Below are 27,005 nucleotides of genomic sequence, written 5' to 3'. Positions count from 1 at the left end.
GGCATAAGGACCATTTTCCTTCTGTCCTCAAGCTGTGTTGCTGCTTATTATCATGTTTAACATTCCCAGTGCCTGGCAGGCTGGAGATTAGAAACTCTTAATTTTCGTTTTATATTGAAAGGTCTCGCCAGATTTTTGGAGCATGGGCTATAATATATGCACATAATATATTGGTGGAAAAGTCCTGAACTCTCTAGTGAGTCACCTTAATCTTTCGTCTTATCATTTTAGGGCTGTTTTAAAATAATCTGCAGTGCCCCCATGCATAAACATGTTTAAAACATTACATTGAAAATAAAGGCTTAATGGAAGCAAACAAAAAGCAATGCATAGATTTCCTTTGATGCATCTATACTGTTAAAAAAGATAGATGTTTTGAAGAATGTTCTCCTCTAACTCCATAATTTCTTTTATAACAGACTGGGCGGAAGGAGAAGGGAGACCCGCTGAACATTGCCATTGACAAGATGACCAAGAAAACGCGAGACCTACGAAGACAGGTAATCTATGGCTTTTATAATACTTCTTTGTTTTTTAAGAAAGTCATTGCTTTTCAATTTTGGACTGATTTTGTCACTTCTGGAAGTAGAAAGAATGCATGCCCTTATTTATTTACGTTACACTTGACATTAAACAAAGGATCTCTCCTTAAGGAGAGATTGAAACACATTACAAATCTAAGCCCCAATACTCTTTTTCAATTTTCGAAGAAAAATTTCTAGGTACATTATTAAATGAAGGTGCTGTGAGGCTGGGGATAGGACTGATAAACAGCAGTAAAGCATAGTTTCAGCCAGCAAGCCTGGCTTTCTCATATTGCTTTTATCTTTGTGGTTGGTAGTAAGACTGGAAGATTTGTTCAGAAAGCTTGAGATGGAAAAGAACAGAAGGAATATTGGAAAACAAAAGAGAGAAAGTCTGTATGAGTTTCGCTTTGCCCTTTCAGAGTTACAGCGGGAGGGATTACCTTTTTTTCTTTTTTTTTGGCCTGTTTTTTCCTCTTTTGAGATGATCCCAATTCTGCATATTTTCCCTGAAAAAAATGACTACCGACCAGTCAAAGCTTGACTCAGTAGAAATAGTCCCAAATGCACAAATCTGCAATATCAGACAAGGACTTAAATGTACCTGCAGGTATCTATTCACGTGATAGTTTCAGAAAGACTGGCATCTACAGGCGTTTTGGAGTCAGTGCTCTGCGCCTCCAGAACTCAGCTCGTTTCACTTGTTGCCAAACTCTCAACGAACATGCTCGAGGAGAGCAGTCTCAGAGCTTATTTCTCCAAACGATAAAAATATTGCAATGGACTTGCAGACGCTATGACTCATCAGCTCCCTTGGATCAAGCCTAGCATCGCGTCTGCTGCTCGGCTAATGACAGAAGAAGGAGCTCTGCTGCTCTGACCTCCAAATTTGTGGCGTCCTCGCTTCTGCAGTGGCGTTTGCACCATGTGTTGCCTCCCACCCCTGTTCTTACCGCTCGGAGGAAGTAGCAGGCTAACACATGCGTTACTGCGCTGCGCGAGGCTCGCAGCAGTTGCCTGAATTACTCATCTCCAAAGCCAAATTTACTCTGAAACGTGATACAAAAGTAGCACCTTTCTTAATAAACGCTCTACTTCTAGGGTAGCTTCAGCCCCATGGGTGCTGAAATCAATCGTGAAAAAGTTGGAACTCTGCATGTGGGTAAAGCGAAGCACATATATAAATGTTTTCCTGCTTGGAGCTGAAGCTTTTTAGGTAGTTTCTGATGTTTAGGTCAACGTATGCTACGTAGGAATAATATTTATTTAAGCTGTGGAAGTTGCTAGTAAACTAATAAAAATTAGATCATAATTATGCTAGATTTTGCACATGTAGGAAGATGGAGTTTACACAATCTCTATTCTGACCATAAATCATTATGCTTTCAAATCGCCGTCTACATCCTGTTTCATCCTATGTATAATCAACAGTATATGTGCTAGAGCCTACCCGAACCTGCCTATAGACCCTCTCCCTGCCAAGTTTCAGATTACGTGGATGTCACTGAGGGCTTAATTTAATGCCTAGGAGGTTGCAGTTCAAGAAGAAACGAACAGGAATTCAGATTGCAGTTTAATACAGTCCCAGTCTTTCTATTTTTGAGCTATGTCATGGTAGAGACAATAAACTTGGAGTACTGTAACACCTTCTTTTTTTTAATGAATCCCATTTAAAGGAACCTCACCTATCACATTTATGAAGCTTAATGTTACCACCAAAAAACTGAATAGGCTACAAAATACATTTTGGTAATGAAGAAATATATATATTTCGTTCGGTAGCCAAGATCCCTTGCCAGGCTTCAGTAGTCAACCACCTAAGACTGATTTTTCTCTCTCTCGCTAGGTTACTTAGCTCTTTATTTCTGAGTTTTTACTGGATTACCTAAAGAACATGCGGACATGATTGTGGCTGGGACACATGGTGCTAAAATTCCATCTCGCAATTTATAGTCCCATCAATATTTCCCATTGTGATGGAATTACCTTTTTTATCGTCATCATTTAAACTCTCCTGGGCGTTGGAAAACTATTGTGGAGATCTAATTATATGTCTTAATATAAATTGCCAGTAAGAGCATCAACCTAAGTCAGACTGAGCAAGTTCTTGGAAGCAGGCAAGTCTCACCAGCCCGTCGCTTCCCGCTGCCATTGCTTGCTTTATTTCGAACGATTTGGAAAAAGCGCGGAGTCCTGGGTCTGATGACAAGTCGTGCCAACTGGCAGGATTTGGGGTCTTTCTTCCCCCCGTACGCCAGGCTGTCGTGAAAAAAAGTAGCGCACAACCTCAAAGCTAAGCAAAAGCGTCTTTCGCTGTGTGATACGGCAAGCTAGAATGATGACAGCAGCAGGGAGCTCGCTGCTGCCGGTTATTTTGTTTGTTTGTTCGATCTCCTTAGGGGGGGGAAAAGAACCCCCTAACCCTATAGTTTAAATACTACAGCTAATCGTAAAGCAGCACGCGCACGCAGCGTTTCGCGCCTTGCCGCTCGGCGGTGACATTGAAACGCGGCTACGCGGGAAGGACACACACCGAAGGACCTGGCTCAGGCCCGGCCCGGCTGCGCGGCGAGCGCCGAGGCCGGCTATAGATCGTTCGGAGCGGGGCTGGCGGGGTGCCGGCTGTTCTGCTGTCACCACCGCTGGCGTCCCACCTGCTCGCGGTGCGGCCGCCTGCCACCGCTCCCGCCCTCCCTTTGCCGTGTTTTCCGCTCCGCTTGATCGTGTTCTGTCTGCGTCAGCTAGTTTCCCCACGAGGTAAAATAATGAAAACTGCTGTTTTTCTCCTAAAGAGCAGATCTGGCTGTTGATTTTAGCAGAGCAGTTTGTCTGCGGTGTATTCTCCAGTAGACTGAAATCAAATAATTCCTCTTTTTTTTTCTTTTTTTTCCCCACTCAAGCCAGGCTAATACTTCATATGCCTCCAAGTGGGAGGAATTCTAGGAAAATAGGAAGATTTTTTTACCAGCAATTCCCAGCTTATACTGGAAATGTCGCTTACATGCGGCTGTTGAGGAGAAGACATCTACCTCTTGCAGATTTAGGATTATGTCATTACTGAAGCTAGATAAAAATACTTCATGGCATAAATGCTCAATGGAAAATGTTCACCTTCTTTAAAACTGAAAAACTTCATAAGATCGTGTTTATTTAGCCAGAAACTTCGTTTTGAAAATAAAACAGAAGATGTCTGACCATGTTGAAAAGACATATTTTGAATTTTTCCAGTAGTTTCAATTTTTTTGTTTTGAATGTTATTATTTATTCTAGCTTTGCAGTGCAAATATAAATATATACATATAAATAAATATTAAAAATTAAAGTGGAAAGCAAGTTTTCAGAATTATCAAGAAAGTTATCAACCATTTTAAGGTATTTTGGTCATATAGCATTTTGAAGTTTCCAAGTTTCGTTCCAAAGTAGAGCAAAGCACAATTTAAAAAAATCTTATTAAAATGCAATTTTTGTTTTCCCTTGCAGTTTTAGACAATAAGATTTTATAATAAAATATATGAACAGGAACTGTGAAGTGGTAAGTCCAGACATAACTGTATTACCTGTTCCATTTTAGTGAATACATTTGGTGCTTTGAGTCTTCAGACTGATGCACTGGGCTTTTATTTCTTAATGAAGGAGTGGCTGTCTAATAGAAATTAAATTAAGGCCATTGTTATCTAAATCTATGTGTACAGTATCAAAATGTATTGTCTGCCATCTGATTATTGTTAAGTGATCTTAGGAAATGAATTACTGGGTCCAGTCCAGTTCCTTTCGGGAACCACAAAAAAACAAAATAGCATCAACATCCTGTTGGTAGCTGGGATGGTGATTTTCAATATGGAAAAAAATAATCATTTCTAGACATGAAATACCTATGATTTTTCTCATGATTATATGAATTCTTCACACCACTGTCTTTTTTTAGCAAAAATGTCTTCTTCTCAGAGTATCTTTTCCAGGCAACGTCCTATAAACCTCTGAGGAATACATATTGTGTAGACACAGGACTCAAAAACAAATTGTGAGCTACTGAACTGATGAGGTCTTGTTTTCTGTAAATTTGTACCATCCGTATTAGGCTTCTGGCAATAGTCTCAGGTCCTCCTGCAAGGTCTCTGATTGCCCTGTTTCTTCTCATTTTGCTCATATCCATTCTTCTCCTTTCTGCTGCTGCCTCTGGCACCGTGGCTCCCTGGTCAGCTGGTAGGTGGGGTGGAGAAGTGCTGAGCTTGGCTTTGACACGCTGCTCCGCTGACGGACACCTGGTGCCCGCGTGGTTGTTGGCCAGCTGGGGCGAGTGCTGGTGCGCCAGCCGGGCAGCTGCCAAATTCACGCTATAGATTTCCCTCCGTAGGACTCTGCTTTGGGTCACCATTCTCCTACCCAGAGGAGTTCTCATCAGAATTCTAGCTATTTCAGGTTCTCAAGACCGTTCCTGGCTGTCAGATTTGTCTGAAATCAGCCATTAGATTAAAATGTATCGGAAGGAATGGGCAATACAAATGTAATGAGCTTCATTTCCTCAGAACACCAGTCTGGACACAAAACTCTTTATGGTCAAGACGTTTGTGACCATCTCCTGCCCTGTCTTTTCCCTGTCTTCTCCCATGTTTCCTATACATGTAACAACAGTTTGAATTAGATAAGTCTTTTTAATGTTCTTACCCCTATCTGTCCTATCTCTTTTTCTGTCTCTTGGGAGGCAGCATATCTCCTTTTGCTCTTTACGTCAGTCAGTTCTGCTTAGATTAAGTTGTGTCACTACTGTTTATGAATAATATTTGAGGTAAAAACAAACAAAACACATTATTTAGCACTTTGAAATCTGCTGAAAATTCACGTAGACTCCAGAGAGCCTGTCAGAGTAAAAAACATGAGTATTAGGCCATGCAATTAGACTAAAGGGACACCTAAAACTGAAAAACCGTGTTCCACTGGAGCAGATTTTATGGCATCTAACCCATACAATGCAAAATATATTATGAATAGACACTTATATAATGTTTTCAGTCTGTGGGCTTAAATCTCTCTCTCCAGATACATGCATGTGTTTCTCCTTTTGCAGTATGTGAGCACATTGCAGGAAACGCAGGATCTCCTCCAAAGAGGAAACGTTATCACCATCGTTTTGGGGACAAGCTACTGTCTTATATACAGGCCAGATGACTTGTCAAGTGTTGTTGGGCGGCTCAGTGGCACCTAGAAAGGATATCTTGCACTCTTGAATCACGACTGAGTTTCTTAAGTTATATATTCATCCTCTCCCCCTTCTAACATGCTTTACAAAGACAAGCAAACGCTACTGTCCAGTTTTCGGAAGAATAACCTGAAACACAGAGAGATGAAGTTGCCTCTGGAGGTGAAGCTGCCTCAGTTTAGATATTCCGTATTGTACAAGCTTTAAGAGGTGCACAGCATCTGTACATTAAGATACAGCCCAAGGGAAGGAAAACAAAACTAAGAGGAACACAGTGAACCCAGTTCAAATCAAACTTAATGGGTATTAGATAACCAATTCCTTTCAGCTCGTTTGAGAAGCTGAACAGAACACCCAAATAAATAAAAGCTCATTTAAAAAAAAAACTAAACAACTGATTGTAAAGGGAGAATTCACACCAGCTGATGTCAAGTGCAGAAATTGGCTGGGTTATAACAAAGCTGCCTTTCCTTAGCTCTCTTATATAGTCAGCAGAGCAAGTCCTCTCCAGAGGGTGGTTTGGCAGTGACATGCTTTGGAAGAGCTCATCTTTCTTCATGTATAGAGAGCCATGAGAGAACTGCTTCCTAATTTAGGCACCCCTAAGATGGGAGCCTACAGGTAGCTTGTGTGAATATTGCTTTTGCATTCAGTCTGCAGGGTGAGGCAACACTGCAGCAACAGCTTCATTTCCAGGAGGGCTGGGGAAGCAAGTTCTTTCTCTCATTGCTATAAAAGTAGATTTTGATGCCTCCTTTGTTGCAGGGTCACGGGTATAAATCCTGATGGTGGCTTTATTAATCCATGATCTTTATAATTCAAGAAGAGTTAAAAACATGTATATACAGAGAGGGTTGTAGACCTTACCTAACTCACGTAGTATTGTGAGAATTTGTTAGAGCTTATCCAGTACTTCGAAGATGCAAAACCTCATGTAAGCACCAAATAGCAGCAGAATACAAAGAGAACTGTAACTTTAAAACTTAGTCTTACATGAAGGTTTACTGAAGATTTATTTTGTAAGGGCACAGTTGAAGTAAGGTCATGTTTAAATAGATGATCCACAGGACCCTCTTGCTAAGACTGTGTTATATTACCAAAGATAAGGTATCAGTCATCGCCAAGGGAACGTGCAGCGGATTGGCGATACCGCCTCATTCTGTGACATGGGAATGCTTCTTGACAACATGTTAGCGTTTTTTTTTGAAGTGAGCCAACCATAACTCAGTCTGAATGTCTAGCCTGAGGCCACCTGCAGCATCAGCTGCTGCTCATTAGAAACTCATCACCTTTGCCTTGTTGCTTAATGGGTTATGTTTTCACCTGCAATGACTTCAGTGCTCCTGCGTAGGGAGATCTGCAAGCTGCCTTGCTAAAAGCAGTCTATCAGTGCTAGCATGGATTTATTCCATGTTTTTCTTGTATATGTTTAATACTGATGGGCTGTGGTGCCTGTATGTCAGTCCTTTTTTACTGGCTTTTTTTCCATCAGCTCGTATGAAGGTATTAGGCAGGAATCTTGTGTAAGGCTGCGTTGTAAAGCAGCGATAGTAATGCTCCATTTGTTAAAGCTCTCTGCTCTTTCAGCTGCCGCTGAATTTACAGTCGATCCCAAAAGCAAGAGGAAGCAGACGAGCGTGGCATTTGCCCGCTTGGACCGCAGGAACTGCGCCCCTCTGGCATGGCCTTCAATCCTGCTGCTACTGCTTAACAGACTTGTTGGGATATTTACTTTAGAAAAGGTGTTTTAGAGAAACATCTAAATATCTGATCTCAGTATTAGGGGGCAATGGGCTGTTTTTTAAATGGCACTTAAATGGGGGACTTTTGACTCGAATTTACTGGAGCGAATGCTTCTTTGTCTCCCTCAAAATGTATTTCTTCTAGATCTTTATCTCTGTGACATTGAGGGTTTTATGGCACTCTGAAGTACTTCAGAGGAAATGGAGAGTGCTTTAATACTGCTGATTTACTCTTCCAGGTCTGCAGTAATTTCCTTACTGCCTAATTATAAGGCTCAGTTTAATTTAGTCTACACATAATGTTTACTGATGCACATATGGTGCCATATTTCAAGAAATGATGCCCATATCAGGTAGTTTTCTGCAAGGCTACAGTGTAACGCTTTCATGAAACAAAGAAAATCTTGATCTGCAGCGTGGTCCTCGTGATGGATTTGTCTGGCAAAATCCAAAGAGTGTTCGGGCTGTAGCTGTCTTGGCTTTAGGAAGTAAGGACCTGACAACTCTGCGTTGGCATCAGTCTGTTAATTCTCCACCAGCCACTTGGAAAGCCCAACCCTCTGTGCTCGTAGCATCACTTGGTCAAAAAAAACTGTGAGCCAAAATTCACTGGCAATATATTGTGCGCAAGTAAGTTGCCGTGCGTAGTTTGGCTACGATTCCTCAAATAATGAGTCCTGTAACTCAAATATACTTCACCAAATCTTTGTACGCGCTGAAGGAAGTCTAGAAAGTGCCTAATGTCTGTAATCGCTGCAGAGAAACACGTATAGAATTTTTAAAACTCATTTTAATGAGGAACGCTATAAACGTAAGGGAAGAAGCTCAGCGGCAGCGTATAGTGTTGCTGCTCAAAAAGAAAAATCCATTCGGAGAAGTTTCGATTGATGCGGCCTGGTTTTACATAAAGAAGCTTTCATTGTTCCATAGTGCTAGCCTGCGAGTGACCCGTCGACAGCTGAGCTGATTTACAGAAGCTTGCGTTTGTAAAGACAGTTTCAAATTTTGGTGTTGGTTATCAATAATGCAGCAGCCAAAGTTAGGGATGAGTATAAATGTAGAGTAAAATATAGTGCCTTTCCACAGACTCTTATAACTCTGTCCTCCTAATGGATTTATGAGCAACGGCGAGGAGTAGATGGAATTTAATTTCCAAATGGGATTTTAATATTGCATTTGTTTCTTAATTGACATTCATTTTGTTCAGTAATACTATTTCTTAAGTACTTTAAGATGTCTTTAATGTTACTTGTTGTTATGCAATCAGAAATACAAGAAGTTTTTTTTTCCCCCCCCCGGTTCTGCTTTGTAGATGTTATTACCACAGAAAAACAACAATGCAATAAGACTACAACTTAACTTTTTTTTTTTAAGATACAGATGGTAACTGACAGTCTCAAATTAGTGACTTCTGGCCACAGGGCTGTGGGGCAGGATCAGCTCTTGACTTTGAGTGACTTTTGGGAAGGACGATGACAATAATTCCATTTCTGCTGAACACAATCAATTTTTAGTCTTGTGTTTCAGCCATTTTTCTAGGACTTCAGATAGATAGATCTACAAAAGACAGCTGTCATGTGCTTTCAGCAGGGCTAAAACCCTGGGTCTTATGGACACTGATATCTAGTGTGCCAGTCTGTTCATGGGTAGGTGGGAATGCATATATGACACACTGCTGTACTATTAGATGCGACTACATTTAAGTGAAGTCACTATGTATGCTTATGAGTGTGCAGTGAGAATAGTCAATGAAAGCTCTTCATGAAGCTATGTCCCTCCCATTTGTGACCAAATAGCTGGTTAACCTCCTCAAAACAATTTAGTCCCCTATTTCTGTAACTCTTGGATTTGCCGTCTTTATCAAAAGCATCAAGCTCTGAAGCCAGTCTACTGGCCTTAATATTTTGTCTCAGGTTGTACTGAAATGATATTTAATGTGTTGTGGCTATCAGTATAAGAGGATGGTTTTCCATCCGTGGCTTTCTTATTCTTCCTCATCAATATTAGGATATTATTGTTTTAGGTAGGCATAAGGTAAGGCAGAGGTTTTTTCCCTGATAATACTTGTCTCTGGTGGGTTCTTTTCCCCATGCTGATAAAACGTAAAATTTCTGTGCTTTTATGTGACTGTAGTGATGTGGTTAGTGAGTCTTAGGCTCTTTCATGCCAAAAATGATTTTCTGAAAAGTCAATATAAACTTCTAAGTCACTAAAATTGACATAAACTTCTAAAGCTCCCCACTGCACAAAAAAGTGAAATCAGTGGGAATTAAGTATATAAGTACTTGGTAGCTAAGTTCTTCAGTGGTTCTGGCCAGGTACCGTTTTGAGGATTTCTTTGTAGCGACCTACTGCTAGGAGGAACTTTTTTCCCTCACTTCTTTCAAAGTTCTGGTGAAAGCCTGTTACTTGAAGCTGCTTTTCTTCAGTAAATTCAGCCTAGCCTTTTCCTGATTAGGGAGGCTTCTGCTTAGGAGAGAAAAAAAGATCACACACAGGAAAAATACATGAAAAAGTGAATAATCAGTCGCTGCAATAATTCTTCCTCAGGTTTGTCTTTTAGGCTCAAATCTTAAAATGTATGTAGTATATTTTGGAGACCTGTAGTTTAGGTCTGCGAATGTGATATATGCTCTAATTGTTCAGCTCTTTTGTTTAACCTATTGTTAAGGCAAAAATAACGCATTAGCATACACATCTTCAAAATAACTCTTCTTCTGAGTGCAGCTACTTATGACATATTCATAGAGGATAGTATGCAGAATCAACTGATGACTTTCTTTTTAGCCTAATACAGCAGGAGCTTCTAATGGTCACCGTCTTATGTTGCGAAATGGAGGCCTGGAGAATATTTGGGGAAGACGCTTTTGAGCTGCAAAGGAGAAGCTTTTTAATTTTATCTCTGCTGATGAAGTTATGACCTGACTGGGAATGCTTTCCGGCAGCAAATAGCGGGTTTGGAGCTGGGTTCGGGTTGTAATGCACGTTAAATGGGCGATGGTGAAGCTGGGGCTTCTTGGTAGACTCTTGTTACAGGTAGCTTTATAGCGCTTCATTCGTGACAAAGCTTAACAATCTGCGGGAGTCATTAATCCCCTGCTGTGACATTACCTTCCAGTGTCAGGATTAGACACTTAATTCTCTACACAGCTGTAAGCAGCATTGAGACATTTTCGTTCAAAAATTGTTATCTACCCATGAAAAAAACTCATTTTGGTGGGCAGTTTAACCTCTCGGAGCTCAATTATTGCTGTGAATCGACAGTGATGAAGCAGAGCTAAACAGTGCTGGGAACGGGGGAACACGGCGCTATCAAAACCAGCAGCCGACTCTGTGCACCGTAAACTGCCTAAATTGCTGTGCTGGAAAGGCATAAAACCTGCCTTGTGCTACACTGTTCATACTTAAAAATATATTTATTTACAGGTCTTGATGTTTTCTTTTCACAGTATTGTGCTGGTCTGGTAAGCTAATTATTTGTTTAGCTATGGTTTAGTTTTGTCATGGAGAAAAGTAAAGATCTTTGTGAATTAGTGAAGTTAAGTGCCTGCTCTGGTAAATAGAGCTTCATGCAGTAGAGACACCCCACATGTTGAAGCCACCTGTAACTTAAAAATTTGGGGAGGAAAAACTTAAAGGATCACCTGAAGAATAGTATATGTCATAATACTTATGTCAGAATACAGGGTAAAATAATAAATTATGAAGACATTGTTAAGGTACATACAATCACAAGATTGGATATGTTTTTAAAATAAAAATTGACTTTTTGTTGCCTTTATAAGTGCCTGCTCTGGTAAATAGAGCTTCATGCAGTAGAGACACCCCACATGTTGAAGCCACCTGTAACTTAAAAATTTGGGGAGGAAAAACTTAAAGGATCACCTGAAGAATAGTATATGTCATAATACTTATGTCAGAATACAGGGTAAAATAATAAATTATGAAGACATTGTTAAGGTACATACAATCACAAGATTGGATATGTTTTTAAAATAAAAATTGACTTTTTGTTGCCTTTATAAGTGCCTGCTCTGGTAAATAGAGCTTCATGCAGTAGAGACACCCCACATGTTGAAGCCACCTGTAACTTAAAAATTTGGGGAGGAAAAACTTAAAGGATCACCTGAAGAATAGTATATGTCATAATACTTATGTCAGAATACAGGGTAAAATAATAAATTATGAAGACATTGTTAAGGTACATACAATCACAAGATTGGATATGTTTTTAAAATAAAAATTGACTTTTTGTTGCCTTTATAAGTGCCTGCTCTGGTAAATAGAGCTTCATGCAGTAGAGACACCCCACATGTTGAAGCCACCTGTAACTTAAAAATTTGGGGAGGAAAAACTTAAAGGATCACCTGAAGAATAGTATATGTCATAATACTTATGTCAGAATACAGGGTAAAATAATAAATTATGAAGACATTGCTAAGGTACATACAATCACAAGATTGGATATGTTTTTAAAATAAAAATTGACTTTTTGTTGCCTTTTATGTGACCATTTAAATTCAAGTCACATGCTTCTTGCGTTCCCTTCTGAACTCAAGTCAGCTGTATGAAATAATAAAATCTCTGGATATATAAGCCATTACTCTGGCTGGACTTTGCAGTACACAGGAATATACGAGAGAATTTTTCCTGTAATGATTTAAATTGATGAATAGTCCTAATTGGATCAAGTAGACTGGTAATGCTGAGCTAATACTCTTAAATGTCTCGACTTGCGCAATTAATATTACCTTGTCGTGCATTCATTTGCGCTGTTGGATGAATGTCTCCTGCTCCTGTCACTGCTTTAGAAATGACTTTTGTCAAGCCATTCTTTATTGCCTGTGCTGATGGAGAGCAAAACTTGCGCTCTCCTCCGTGCACAAAACCTGGTAGCTATACCTTTCAAATGCGTTTAGGACATCCTTGCGTCCTAAAACTCAGATAACCAGTTTCCAAAGAAATCGTAACGCGTGTTTACAGGAGGGGTCGGAAGGTGCTGCTGCTGTGCTTGAATACACCAGCGTATGAGAAGAGGCTTTGATAACTTTATCAAACCAGTGACGGTCAGATTTCTGACTTTGTTCAACTTTTGTGACTCTGCCTTCTGCGGTTCAGTGCGCGGTTACCGTTAGAAGCAGGATATCCATTATATTCACTCATTTTGCATCATATATAACTGCTATCTGTTTACAGTGGTAAAACCCGAATCGCTGCTTAGCTGATGCTCTTATTGTCCTTTTTATTGACTTCTAATGTGTGGCTTTAGGTTGAAGACACTTAATACTGATGAAAATAAGCTGTGAATTTAACCCCCCAGGGAGTTTTCTTTCAGTTTGCTGGGACATATTGTTATGATCGGAACTATAAAGCCACTTTAACCTTGATTAAAAGGTGAATTATTTAGTCAATGAACACAACCCTTTGTGAAACAGCTCCCCTCCATATAAGATGATAATCAACAAAAAAGCTTAATGTTTGTTTTGGAAACTCTACAGTTGGGCCTATTTAGGTACCCTGGACTTGGAAAAGCCTAAATGTAGATACTACAGTGAGGCATCTAACTTAGGAGCAGAGTTTGTAGAAACTCCTTGCTTGGGACACTATAAATTTCCCGTTGCTGTGTATCGGCCGTATAGCACAGCTTGGGTTTCACAGTGCAATGCTGTGTGGCATTCTCTGAAATGTGGCATTTCATTTTTTTTTGATGGCACTTTGATATATCTGGAGTAATATTAGTACTTTTTCTATTGGCATGACACCCATGAAACCTATTCATGGAGCAGGATGTCACTATACCTGATGCTGTGCAAACAGAACCAGAGAACAGTATGGAAGATTTTTGATATAAGAACAAAACAAGAGGCAATAAATGGAAACAAAGAGATTGGAAGAAAAGAGGCAATAAATGGAAATGAAGCGATTGGGAGAAAAAAGAAGGGATACAAAGTGACAGTGTGATAGGTAGCAGCTACAGCACGCCAGCTTTCTAGCTGTTGGCAGGTCTCTTAAATGCATTCCTTTCTTTTATTATTTTGTAGGTATTACTGTGATAGCTGTTCTGAAGTGCCTTTAATCATTTAGGAAGTGCAAAGTATTTTCCAGGTAAAATCTGAGTAGAATTAATTTCCAAGGGGGTTAAGAATTACTGTTCTTAATGTTTGCCCCTTTATAATTTAAATAAAGGGAATTCTGTATGCATATATATACATGTATATGCTTTGTTCTGCTTTGCTGCTTACTTTTACTGCACCACTAAGGGATTAAATGGAAATATTCAAACTTAGCTTTTTCTTTAAAGAAATATCACCTGCCTCCCCTGCTGCTGAAATCCAGATGGATCTTTGATCATGGATTTACAGCATCTACCAATATGGCAGTCTTCAATGTGGATGAGTGTTTCAATGTCCAGTTTTTCATGCTTAACAACAATTAGACCGCCAAGCTGAAGCGAATATGCTAAAACGTTTCTGATCCATACTTTCGTAACACAGTGCAGTTTCCAGGAGGAATTCTTTAAGATTTCAGTCATCTTTCTGGCCGCGTTTCAAATCTTAGTAAAGTTTGACATTAATTAGTGGTTATTAGCAAGGTAGGGAAGACTTCAGTGACATCAGTCTTACAGTAATATTGTTTCAGATGTTTCTGTGAAATAACAGGTGTTCAATCTTCAATAACTTGTAGGGTTCTTTTTCTTCCCCCTTTGGAATAAATTGTAGGTGTGCCTGCTAATCTTGCCTTAAACAGAAAATCTTTCTAAGCATTTTTATACCTGCTGGAGAGATTTGAGGGAGAATATGAAGCACAAAGCACATGCTGAATGAAATGTGCATTATTGCCTCGGACATTGTTCAGGGCAGCAGTTAGAGGAGGCTTAGAAACATTCAGGCTAATATTTTTAATGGTTGCTTGATGTTAAGCTCCTCAATCCATATTTGGCTTTTAAGTGATCCGAACTGTTTTTTAAGGTACCGTGCCACTTTCAATTCTCATCAGTTTGCCGTGCATTGTGTGGGTAATCATGGTTGTCATCCTAGATGGATCCATTCACACCAGTAGGATTAGACATGTGAGTCAGCACGAGTCTTGAGTTTTGCAGAACTGGGCCCTTAAGATTTTGTTGCAATATTTGTATGCCTGCTGCAAATATAGATTTGGGAGTTCAAGCTCCTCTCCGGTGCTGTGAGATATGACACATCAATGTCTATATTTAAGTAGCCGATAAATACAGTATACTGATAACTCTTATTTACTGCTCCACTTTGTTTTCTTGCAGCTGCGGAAGGCAGTGATGGATCACATATCAGATTCGTTCCTGGAGACCAATGTCCCGTTGCTGGTTCTCATCGAGGCCGCAAAAAGCGGCAACGAGAAAGAAGTGAAGGAGTACGCTCAGGTCTTCCGCGAACACGCCAACAAGCTAGTTGAGGTAAGGGATCCTAGTGACGGAACTAGGTTTCCATATTGCTCCTCTAGGAAAGGCAAGGAAAATGAGATCAGCTGAAATGTTAGAGATGTCGTTTCTATAGCGGAGGTTTGGGTGGACTTTATGCTGGGTGACTGCTTAGAAAATGTCTGGGTGACTGGCAAGAAGGAACGTGCACTGTATTTTAGTAGTTCATTAAAGCTGAATGTGTTTTGACTATTTCCAGTATTTTGTCAAGCCTTGAGCAACAGCAAGTCAACTTAAGCTGAGCTTTACTAATGGTACAGTAGATTGTCTTCTCCAGGAAGTAAAAAGCCAAATAGGTGCTTCAGAATATGATGTTTGGTGCAGACTGAAGGCCGCTCCAGACTTACAGGCTAATCATGCCAAATTAAAATAGGGAAAAGGATATATAAAGAAGGCATACCAAAGACCATGTTACTCTTGAAGGACAAGTATTAGGCAAGTTTTTAGCATCTCTTTTTTCTGAAGAGACTTGCTGTGTAAAGTCAACAAACTGTAGTTAGCTTCAAGGATGGTACAGAAGCATTTATTTGACTGAGAAGAATAAAACATAATGATTGAAACCTGGCTGCTCACTGAACAGAGTTTTTTTTACCAAATGACAATGTTTGTTCATCCCAGTTTGCCCTCCACGACAGATTAAGAGCTATGAAAAATACTTGCATTTCTCGAAGACACAAATACAGTTCAGTGATGTATGTCTGATATTATTGTAGCATTATTAACTGCTCTATACTGGCATTACTTTGAGGAATGTGAAGCTCCTTTTCTAACCTCCTGTCTCACCAACCATACTATGTATACTTTAACAAGAAAAAATGCTACTAGGAAATTGCTGATTTGAACTCTAAGTATTGAACTATAGCTTGAAAGGCTTCTATTTTTTTTTGGGGGGGGGTGGGGTGGGGTGGAGGCGAAGGGGCAGGAAAAAGCATTTCCTGAATCTCTGGTACGTAAGCTCTGGAGTACAGTAAGGGCTTAGTAAGCACTATTGACAAAAGCTAGAGTTTCCCTGGTGAATGGGGTGGGGGGCTGTTTGGGAGGGTGTCACTCTTCCCATTGGCAATAGAGGGAATCAAAATACCTCACTTGGGCTCTGAGGTCGCACTTGCTGTCTGGTGTCCACCAAGTGCTACAGCACTTCACTTGTAGGCATCTAAGCATAGTTCCTGGGATTTAAAAGCTCCAGCTGGATTCCGTACATCGCTGAATACCATAAGGTTTACTACACTTAGCTACAAGAAGAGCAGAGGAGTGTTGGCAGCTTGCAGTCTTGACCCATTAGTACTGCAGAGAAGTTTGTTACTGCAGCCTGGTAGCTGGAGCTATGGCAGTGAAAAAGGAGATTGCTACTACAATATGGTTGTCAATGCTTTGCTTTTCTTTCTTTTCCTTTTTTTTTTTTTTTTTTTAAATAGTGGCTATCAGACTTGTAACCTTATGAATAATATGTAATGAGCATATATGGCTAGTATTATAGCAGTGCCCACCTCCACAGATTTGCAGCAAAGTGTGGCAATTATGGGTCTAAGAGCATTATTAAAAAGTTAAAAATAACTAAGTAGATTTTATCTTTTACAAGATAATAAGAGGTAGTGACAGAAAGGGAAGAAAAATCTGTTAAAGACTATAGGTTTAAAAAAAATAGTTGAAACTAAAAACTTTGACTGGAAGAAACCAAGATACTGATTCTGATTATCTAACTGTGGGAGGATAAATTTAATGTTACTATTGGATTTGGTTACTGATTTTTGTACTTTCCACGATCATTTTTAGGTATCCTTCTCTGAGCATCCTGCCAGCAAAATAACAATGAGGACGGTAACAACAGATGCCTTGGTCCAAATACTAACACGCTTCTCTCATCCCATTTATAAATTTAAAATTTTTTTTATTTAGGCTGTTTCAGACTATTAAAAGCAGAACCTTAACTGATTCTTATATCTCTGACAGCTGATACTAGACTGTGGCTTTATCCTTACTCCTTTCCAAAGATGGGCTCTTTTAGTTAGATCTTGGTCTTTTACTTCTAAGCTTTGTTTCTTCTGGGTAGTGAAGTCTCTTGAAGAAACCAATTTGTAGTGCAAGGGGGACTTTTGAAACCTGGCTTTTGTTCATCGGAGTGCACCAGAAAAATGTTTGGAATAGACTTACTGCCCGTGTACACTAGCTTTTCCACTTAAAATAGTCTCATCATTTTCACCTAAAGATGCCCATTGATATCTTAGCAGATGGGCTTCTATGGCTTTGTGGGTCAAGCATTTTGCAAATAGTAAAATGTGGTTTAAAGATGAGACATAATCAAGTGACTGTAGAACAAAAGATCCTTTCCCAGGCACAGGGCCAGAATTTCTTACTAATATATGCAAATACAGTTTCACTGAAGTGTTTGGAGTTACGCTTACTTATGCAAGAGGAATTTGGCAATACAAATCCAATACTGTGAAAATGCTATAATAATCATTAATTCTAGAATTGGAATCTGGATTTCCTGGATGTCCCACCAAGCACAACAGGAAGTCTATAAAGATCAAAAGGTCAGAAAAATAACCCATGTAAGAGCTACACTTCACCATTGTAGGGAGAAAAAGAAATTGTATTTATTTGAGGAGCGTGAGAGGCATCATTTTCTGAGCTATACACTTAAAGATGTATGTTGTAGGAATTAGGCTTATGAAGGTTAACTTTCTTTCATAGTAACGCTGCAGAATGCTCACAAAATCTTCCTTTGAGCTGCTCTAACTATTTCTGTGTCTTCCCTTCCCCGCATATTTTCATAACACTTGTCTTTTGCTTTTCACTCGATTTGCTATGCTATGCCTCATTTGAGAATAAACTCAAAGACGAATTCCCAATTTCCTAGGCGTTTGCTGACAGCCAGGTTTCTCTATAAGCTGTTTGGGAAACCCAGGGTCAAGGTTCATGACTCCCATGGAACTTGAGGCACGTTATCTGTGGTTCCTATGTTAAGCCTGCTTGCTCAGGCTCCCTCCAGAGCCTGTGAGGCAGGACACCTCGAGACTGAGAATCAGCCTATTTGTGAGTCATCCAAAATGACTCGGAACCTAATACAGACACTTAAACGTAACTTAAGGTCCATGGTACCATTTGAGGCTTAGGTGGCTAACTCTTCAAATCACATTCCAGCAGCCGTGTCTCAATCTTTGTGCTTTCTGAAACTGAGGTTAGAGGAGTGATGGTGCTTTCCAGATCATGACCTTTATCTCGTAAATCCTTTTAATGTTTTTAAAATCTTAATCTCATGACTGAAAGGCAGTAAATGCCCAGGTTGTATTGCTGGTTTCAAATATGACCTTGCGAAGTAATTTAACTTCTGTGTCCAGACTTCGTCATTTGTAGCATAAGGTTAATGACATAATTTTAATACCTACCTCACAAAAGTACTCAGATGCTAAATCAGCTCAGATTTATTCAAGGCATCTATCAAAGCACTATATGGCAGCTAATTAATTAACTTATTCTGTTTAGTAATGTTTTCTGTATTTAACTGTTAGTCCTCTGGATTGTTTTGCAACATTACACCCATTGAATGATCAAATGCAACCACTTCTCCTGGGAGATCAAATGCAGCAGCCAATAGGCTCTGAAGAGCCAGAACAGCAAGCTGCTTAGTTGCCTTCAACATAAAACATCAGCATGTGTGACTACTAACTAATAACTGTGAAAATGCAGGTTGTAGGATCTTCTACTTCCATTAGCGGATTAGATCAGGATTTCTGTCCTCACAGCAAGGATGGGAACAAGTGCATCAGAGTGCTACCGAGGAGTACAACTTTGGTTTTCTAAGCTTAATTCAATTATGCTATTTAATGTTTCTTGACTTATTTATTTTTCTGACAGTGTGTGCAAGCTTTGATGGGGATAATGCTGGCAGGAGTGCTGAAGTCTATCTCCAGTTGATAAAGAAAAGAGTAGAGGTGAAGTGGCAGGTCTCTGCAGCTTTCACCAGACTCGATTTCCCTTCTAGACCTGTGCTGAATATCTGTTGTAACTCTTGGTCATGTGAGCGATACGTATCAGCTAGGAGTTTCGGGGAGATTGCCCATTTCATGTTTTATCCTACCACCATCCACTGCTATTAGGTTTACAGGAATGCGTTTTTTTTGTTTTTTGTTTTTTTTTTTAAACTGAATTTCCACAAAAGTTCTAGTGGAGAACACTTTTTAATTATTACTTATTTCTTTTCACTTAGGAGTAGTGACCATAAAGCAAACCCCTCTGTCCTGATGTTTGGCAGCAATTTTTGAATGTAGCTTTAAATAAGAATCCAGAATCACAGGAGCTTGTAGACTTTCAAAAAATGCTGCCTCCTCTAAAAGGCTGCAGCCACACTTGGCACTTGGTTGGATCACAGGAAAGACTTGCAGCTGGATCTCTGTTATGCAGTATGAGAGCTGAAACCGAGTGTACAAAGGTTTCCTCTTAAAATCCTAAAGAATGAGAGGTACAGTTGAAATGGTGACTGACCCACAACCCAAATGTCACAGGACTATCTATCTCTCTCTACTCTCTATCCATCTACTATGGATGTTTGTCATTGAATATTGCCACTGTTTATCCTTCAAATTTTAAGGATAAAAATCCAATGGGTTGAGTGCAACAAAACAAGTCCTTGACTCAAGGGAGTGTGTGGGGGCTTCCTGTGAAAAGGAAAAACTTAACAAGCAATCTAATTGTCACTGTCCTTAAGGGAAAAAGAGAGTTCTGTATTTATACTTCCTCATCCTGATGAGGAAGCTAGTTACTTGAGGACGGGTATGAAATTTTAATATGGAAAAAACAAAGGCATTCGCCACAAAAACAAGAAGAATGGAGCTATGCTAAATCTGAATAGTGTCGAAGTTTAGCTTAATTTGATCTCCAGGAGGGACACAATGGAAAGTAATAGAACAAAGATAATAGGCTATAGCAAATTATGTTCACGGTCTCCATCCTGAAAGTAAAAAGACTTATCCAGTAAAAGTTCAAAACTGTAATTACCCATTGCAAGTAGATGTTCAGGAGGTTATGACTTTATACCTCATATGACAACATGGACTTCCAGATTTTCTGAGAACCCAGAGTTAAATTGATTTTTAAATTTACCATTTGGTGATCAGTGAACAGTTGCATCGGTTAGTTTTCTGCCTTGAAATTTACTTCTGACAATTCTAATATTACTGTGGAGAGGGCTCTTATTTTTAGCTGTTTTAAATTTGGTGCTGCAACGCTTGCTGCTAAATACAATCTTTCAAAAAGACAGTGTCCTACCAGTTTTGTATTATTTCTAGGAAAGATTTTTATGGGGCCTGCACATCTATCAGTTTTGGCTCGTGCAAACAAAGATTTCCAGACCTGCTGAAAATAATCAAAGTCATCTAATAAGGGCACTTGCTAGTGGAAGAACTGTTAGGCTATGGTTTATGGAGATTAAAACTTGATACAGTGCAGGCAAATCAATAGTATCACAAGGCTGGATAGTAATTTGTGGCCAGTGGAACCTAAAACAGCTTTTCTTTCTCTTTTATAGCCTCCCTGATAGGCTTACAGGATTCTTTAACTTCCTCCTGACCATGCAGTTGCCCTTTTGAAAGGGATCCTGGGGCAACTTTGGGGAGGTTTGGCGTTTTTGTCTTTATAATAATGCCAAGAAAAAACAATTAGTGTTTGACTCCTTGGTAAGACACCATGCTTGCTGCTTTTTATTTTCCAAGACCTGGCTATCAGCAAATTTACTCCAGATTTATATCTGCCGCAAAAGAACTAGTGTCTAACCCAGCATTTTGTTTCTGGAAGTGTCTTTTGGAAGTGCACCCTGGGTATTCAGTTTGTAAGAAACTTAACGCTAGAATTTCTCCTAGGGAATGGAGAGCTTACGTTCAGGTTTTGGACTTGCAGGCCCAAGTTCTTATTTGGTGTAAATCTGCAATATGCCTGTTGAGATCAGTGGAGCTTTTGACAGTGATCTTCATCAAGAATGTATAAAACCGCTTGCTTTGTGCTTTTGTAAATATTGGATAAGTTCATGAGTATCAATTTAGTGAACTGAATTGGATTTTCATTTGAGAAAGATAAAACTCAGAGTAACAAGCCCCAGAGGAAAATATTTGGTTCACTTATTTCTGAAATTTCAGTTCAAGGAACAAGCAATGTTCCTATATAATTCACAAATACTGACTGTACTTGAAATGTTCTGTTCTTTTCAATTTAAGTGCACATCACTGCATTATTGGAATATCTGACTAGCTATTTGCTACTAAGCAATGAAGAAAAGATGTCAGCACTCTTCCAGAGCTTCTTTATCCAACTTCCATCACGAAAAATATATACCTCTGGGTTTTCTCTCTTGCAAAAATAAAAGCTGATCAGTCTGTTCTTCTTTTACTTTACATTAGAACTAAGCTAGGTAAGAAATAATATTTAGAAGGTACCAATCCTTGATGCCAATCAAGCAGCGTTAGGAAGGTCATAGATTAGCTGAATTCAAACCCTTCAAGTTGAGAGATTCGATCTGAAATTAAAGCTGTGGGCTACCTTCATGTCCTCGTGTTTCATCTGCTCAGTTGAGTTGGAATTTGTCTCAGACCTTTCCTCCCTGCATGAGCAACAGATGTTTTTAATTCCTAGTCAACATCATCAGTATATTGAAGATTGATAAAACTATAACAAGTCTAATTATCTGCAATGGGGGTATGAAAAGCCCAAGAATCCTTTGCAGTTATTTCTTCTGACTCCCTGCTGCAGCCAGATCTAGTTACTCTACTCTCCATCTTGGGGAGTCTATAACCCTTTAAGATAAAGGGATCTGGAAGTCTTTCAGGGGAGAAATTTTCTGGTAATGGTTCATTGCTGAACTTTTTCCTATACTGACTTCCTCCTGTCCCCATTTACATTAGCCACAAGATAAACTATATTGATAGTCCTCTGCCATCTTTATTCCTGTGGGGATCTGCACCAGCTTCATCTTCTGCCTTCTAGGTTAACACTGAAAGTCAAAATGCCTTATGGAAAAGACGACATGCAGAGATAATTGCAGTTTTGTGACTTTTAGAGCATCTTGTATACTTTTCCCTGAACAGGATAGGCTATTAAAGGAATTAGTGATCTCTGTTTTAAGGATTGCTTTTATTCAGGAGTGATCACTGTCTTCAGGCAATATGGATCCAGGCTTAGGAGGCCTGCCATAGGAGGAAGCTGGTGCAGGACCTGCCTGTGATCTGGTGGCTGCATCCTTAACATGGAAATGTGGGTAAAATTAATCTTGGGGAATGGACAGTTTGGCTAGGGCAGATGCTGACTGCCTGGAAGTGTGCCTCAGGACCTGCTTAGCAGGTTCCTAATGAAACCCAGCAATCCAGAATGGCTCCAAGGGGAATAACTTTCTCACTCAACTAGCTTGCGACACAACTCCCTTTCCAAAATCTCTTCCTCCTAATAATTCAGATTCTGGTGAGCTTGTTTACCAGTGTGACTACTAACATGATCTTGAGTAATCCTTTTCTACTTGTTTCCCCCTTTCCTTTATTCTTAGACTGGTAAGCATCCACGTGTCATAGCAACACCAAAAGGGCTGAAGGATAAATTTACTTTTTCCCCACATCTTTCTGTGATATGTACATAAGACACCTGCTACTTAAACTTGGCAACCTGTGGGCAATGATGGCTCATTTTCTCCTTCCTGGAAGAAGGCTAGAAGGAGGAAAAAACTGAGCAGAAAAATGCTGCAGCATCTCCATACCAATCTGTATGCGTATTTTGTGTGGAACTTCTGTGTAGATGCTGTAAGGCCAGTGCTGGTCCCGTTATCTAATTTCCTATAGGTCACCATTCAGTAGTGACTGACTAAACTATTTTATTGTATGCTCTGTTTTTACTTATTTAAAGTGTAAAAAAAATATATATATATATATATATATATTGCTAGAGCGCTTTCTATGAATTAAAGCATACTTCAACCCGTTCTTCACTTTTTTGCTGCAATTCTTTAACATCTCTTCTTTGGATACCCAATTAAAAATTATTTTCCTGAGAAACGCTTTCTTCTTGCAGAAAAACTTATTCCCAGAAGTTTCCCAATATTTTCCAGTTAGCTGGCTTTTCTTAAAGATAATTAATTCTTAACCATGTTTATTAACTGCCTCTGTAAAAGAGATGAAGTCTAATTACTCCCTTTTTAATCGCTGAGTAAATTTTTTTTTTGATATTTTTCTAGTGAATAACACCTGCTTAGCTAAAGAGCATCACTTCTCTGGTCTGATCACACTACCGTGGTATGTGATTCATGTGCTACAGTTTCCCAAAATAAAAGGACTCCCACATACTCTAGTATTCATTTATGTCTACTATCTAATATAATCCAATCACATAGTGGCATAGGTGATTTAAAACTTGTTAATAATACAAACAAGAGCTCTAGGTACCATTTTAAATTGATTTTATGCATTATGGGAATAATGACAGCTCATACTAATCAATTGTTGGACTTATAGCCTTAGTATACTACAATGCTGTACGGCATACTCTGGGAAGCATCCCCTAACGCTTCCATAGAAAAGACTGCTGCAGATGAATTGAATGTGTGAAACTTCATGGCAAATGGTCTTCTGGAACCCAGATATCCTTTACTTTGAACTTAAATGCTTCTGATAGACATGTTTTTCTTATTTGCAGAAATGTCGTCCCTTCCATCAGGAAGGAGCAACGTAAATGGAAGCTCTTGAGGCAGATACAAGCCTTCCTTTATTATTCTTCCATCAGTGAGAGAAGCAAAACTAGCTGTTAGCGGAGGCATTGCTCTCAAATTGTCAGGATGAATCCATCGCACTTGTGTGATGACATGGTGTAAAATTCCCAGCAGTATGACTGCTCTGCCCACCCTGTTTGGCAGCTCTAAATCGGCACTGGCAGGTCTGTGGTTTACCTGCCTTTAGTATGGCTTTTTTATTTTTGTAATTCCTTTCCACCGGGTAGGATGCATGAACGCCTCTTCATCTAGGAGTCGGCAGGTGCAACTGCCAGCATCCTGCACTGACCAACCTATTAGTTTGCTGGCAACATGGGGGGAAAGTGGTATTAATATTTGAGAGAGGTTGAAAAAAGAAGATGGTAACTTCCTAACCTTCTGGTAGTTTGTCATATGACCCTCCTTGCTTCATTCATGTAGGACAGTCCATGAGAAGCTACACAGCGGTCGGAGTGAAAAGGGGGGAAGATTCATTTGAGCATGCCTGTTTCTCTGGGCCAACATGCTTAAGATGTATCAGGTGTCTCTTATCTGAACTAGAAATATAGCTAGTGCCACAGCTGACCTTTGTTGGCTTCCTAGTCTTCCTATGCATTTATAGGTGCACAAGAGCATTGGGTAGGAGATGTGCAAAGCAGGGTAAAACTCAGACCTCTCCCATCACTGTAAATCACCTGCGACTCTGCCTTCATGTCCCTGTAACCATCCAGTTAGCTAGGAAGAATACCTAAAGTAAACACTGCTCAGAAGAAGCAAAGGTTCAAGAAATCATTCTTGCTTTATTCAGCGCATATCCTCTCCTCTCTGAGTGTTACGCGATACTGGCTTTAGTGCTGTGTGGACTTCAAGACTTTCCATTTTTAAGTTTCAGAATTGCTTCCTTCCACTTAGTTCTCTTTTTCTTGGGACTATTTTTAATATATTGTATAATACCAACGTGTTTCCTGTTTAACATCCTTCCCTTTCTGCTGTTCTGTATTAACATGATTATATTTCAATGAGTGAACATTATGAACTGTTTCTCTATACATGTATTTTACATGTTCATGCAAGTAAGAGTTTGATTACAAAACCCTCTCTTATAGCATAGAATTAAGGAGTAGGATGAGGAGTAAAGGGAAGAATGAGATACAAGAAGTTATACCAATATTCCACAGTCATGACTAAGTATCAAATAAAGCAACCAGCTTATATTAGTATATAGAAAGGGAATCTGTCATCCATGACTTAGCCCTTTCAAGCATGTAGGATGGAGTGATAGAGAAATAGAGCTGTTAGGAAGCCAAAAAGTTCAGTGCAAGAAGTAAGCACGTCTGAGGAGACTGAAAAGAGCATTTTCAAGAAAACGATGGGTCAGACATAAAGGAAAGTATTCAAACTTGCTCTAAAATCTGCAGAAGATGCAGACGGAAGAACTGTGTCAAAAGTGCAAGGGCAGAATGACATGGTTAATAACAGAATTCTGAACTGATATAAGAGAAGGAATTGTGATTGAGAAACCCTGTGATTTTGGAGAAGGAAAAAATGTAGCAGCTTTGGTTTAAAAAAAAGAATGGGGAACTATCTGTATGAGGCAAAATTTCAAATATGAGCCAATAAATAATAAAATTTATTACTGATCTAGGTATGCAAATGTGAAAAGCATCGTCTCTAAATACTAACTTCACAAGCACGTTAGAGTTGCCTAGGAGTGTCTGTGTTGCTTTAGCTTTTTAGCTCGTGGGCCAGATGATCTCTAGGTGTCATTTCCCACCCCCATGACGCTGTGACCGTGTGGGTGGCAGTGTCCCGTGTCCTGGTTTGTTGGCTTTTTCCTGTATCCCCTTAGCTGGATTGTAAGAAGCCTCTCGGTTACAATGGTGCACACAGGAAAGCATTTCACTGCGTGCAGCAAAGGATGTCTCCAGCCCTTCCACTTAGGAGTCAAGGCCACTGGGGATCTATTTACAATACCTGGGTCTATCTGCCATTTAGGTGAACCAAAACTATTAATTCCTCCACCCCAATTTTTGGTTAGCAAATTGTCACTGATGATGAATCCATAATCAGTTATGCTAAGTGACTTCAACAGTGGATTCCCTTGGGTTCTTAAATTTATTACTCCATCCGTCATCGGAATATGTCTGTTTTGTAATTTTTAGTCCTTACACTTTGTTTCGCGTCTTCTCATTGCAGCTGAAGACTTTTGTTGTAATGTTTCTGCTCTACATGCAGGTACTTAAATTTCCATCCAAGAACTCCCTAACTTTGTTAAGCTGTGTAAAATGGGGTCCTTTGGTCCCTTTTCATAACCTGTGTTTTCCAGATGTTTCATTACTTGTGTGACTCGTCTCCATACCATGTTTTTTTCCAGCAACTTCACTATTACTGCTACCTAAAAAGTATAAATTCTCTTACTTTTTCTCACCATTTAGCAGATGCAAGTAGTACCTGTAGGCATAGTGTTTTGTGGCTTTAAATGAATGAAAAAAAAATCTCATCACATAAATATATATTTTTTAAATTAATCCTGGAATTCCAGGTGTTTTCAGTCTTGAGACACACCTTTTGCCATTTTGGAGAAGTTCAATAATTGTTTATTACAGTGTTTTTGCACCTATGTGATCTATGCCTCAGATGACCTGTGCGGCTTTAAAATATTTTTCTGTGAAAATAGATTCTCAGATGACCTGCAGAGTCAGATAAACCACATCATTGTTTTCTGCCAAGATAGATAGTTGTTGTTTGGACAAATTTTAATTCTCTTGCTGGAGGCTTCTGATACAGAATTGAGTAAGGGAATGGTAACAGAAGTCACAGTGATGCTATGAATGAATGCAGAGCAGCCTGTGGGAAATACATCTGGGAGGGCTCTTGTGCAGAGATTTTAGGGTAAATTTCCAGTGCAGTTGTGTACACATGTTTATAATACTGGTGCTGAATGTCAAGTGTGTATGGGTCTGGATTTTTTTTTTTTACAGTTTATTTATGGATTTTTTTATTGATAACCCATAGATTATAAATGTGGAAATACATTTCATGCAATTTGGATCCAGAAAGTAAGTATTCTCTGTCCTAATCTTCCTAGTTAAAAGCTTGAGTTCAGTGATGGAGTAAAAAAGGCATTGGAAAACCTGTAGTGTCACAACCCCTGGTATGCCTAGTTAGATAAATATGATAGTAAACTCATTTACAAAATATCTAGATTTTACTGAGTAAAATACTATGCATGCAAATAACGTGGTTTCTGAGTGTTTGAAAATGTATTTCATACCTTGTTTTGGAGGTAAACTTCCAAACAAAAAACCCCCAAACTTCACTACTCATCTAGAATAACATTTTAACAAATGTGTGCATCAAGTTTCAGTTG

The 27,005-nt window shown here is 39.3% G+C and overlaps 1 protein-coding gene across 2 annotated transcripts in view; it reads left to right on the top strand.

The window, feature by feature from the left end:
* Positions 1 to 27,005, top strand: part of CTNNA2 (catenin alpha 2) — a 418,052-nt gene that overhangs the window by 300,142 nt on the left and 90,905 nt on the right. For both annotated transcript variants that reach the window (XM_067297215.1, XM_067297214.1), the window contains exons 7-8: positions 420 to 500; positions 14,740 to 14,892. In XM_067297215.1, coding sequence (XP_067153316.1) covers positions 420 to 500; positions 14,740 to 14,892 — 234 coding nt within the window. The remainder of the gene's footprint in view (positions 1 to 419; positions 501 to 14,739; positions 14,893 to 27,005) is intronic.

Source organism: Apteryx mantelli, chromosome 5 (genome assembly GCF_036417845.1).
Source record: "Apteryx mantelli isolate bAptMan1 chromosome 5, bAptMan1.hap1, whole genome shotgun sequence".
NCBI classification, from domain to species: Eukaryota; Metazoa; Chordata; class Aves; order Apterygiformes; family Apterygidae; genus Apteryx; species Apteryx mantelli.
This window is presented reverse-complemented; position numbering and strand designations above follow the sequence as displayed.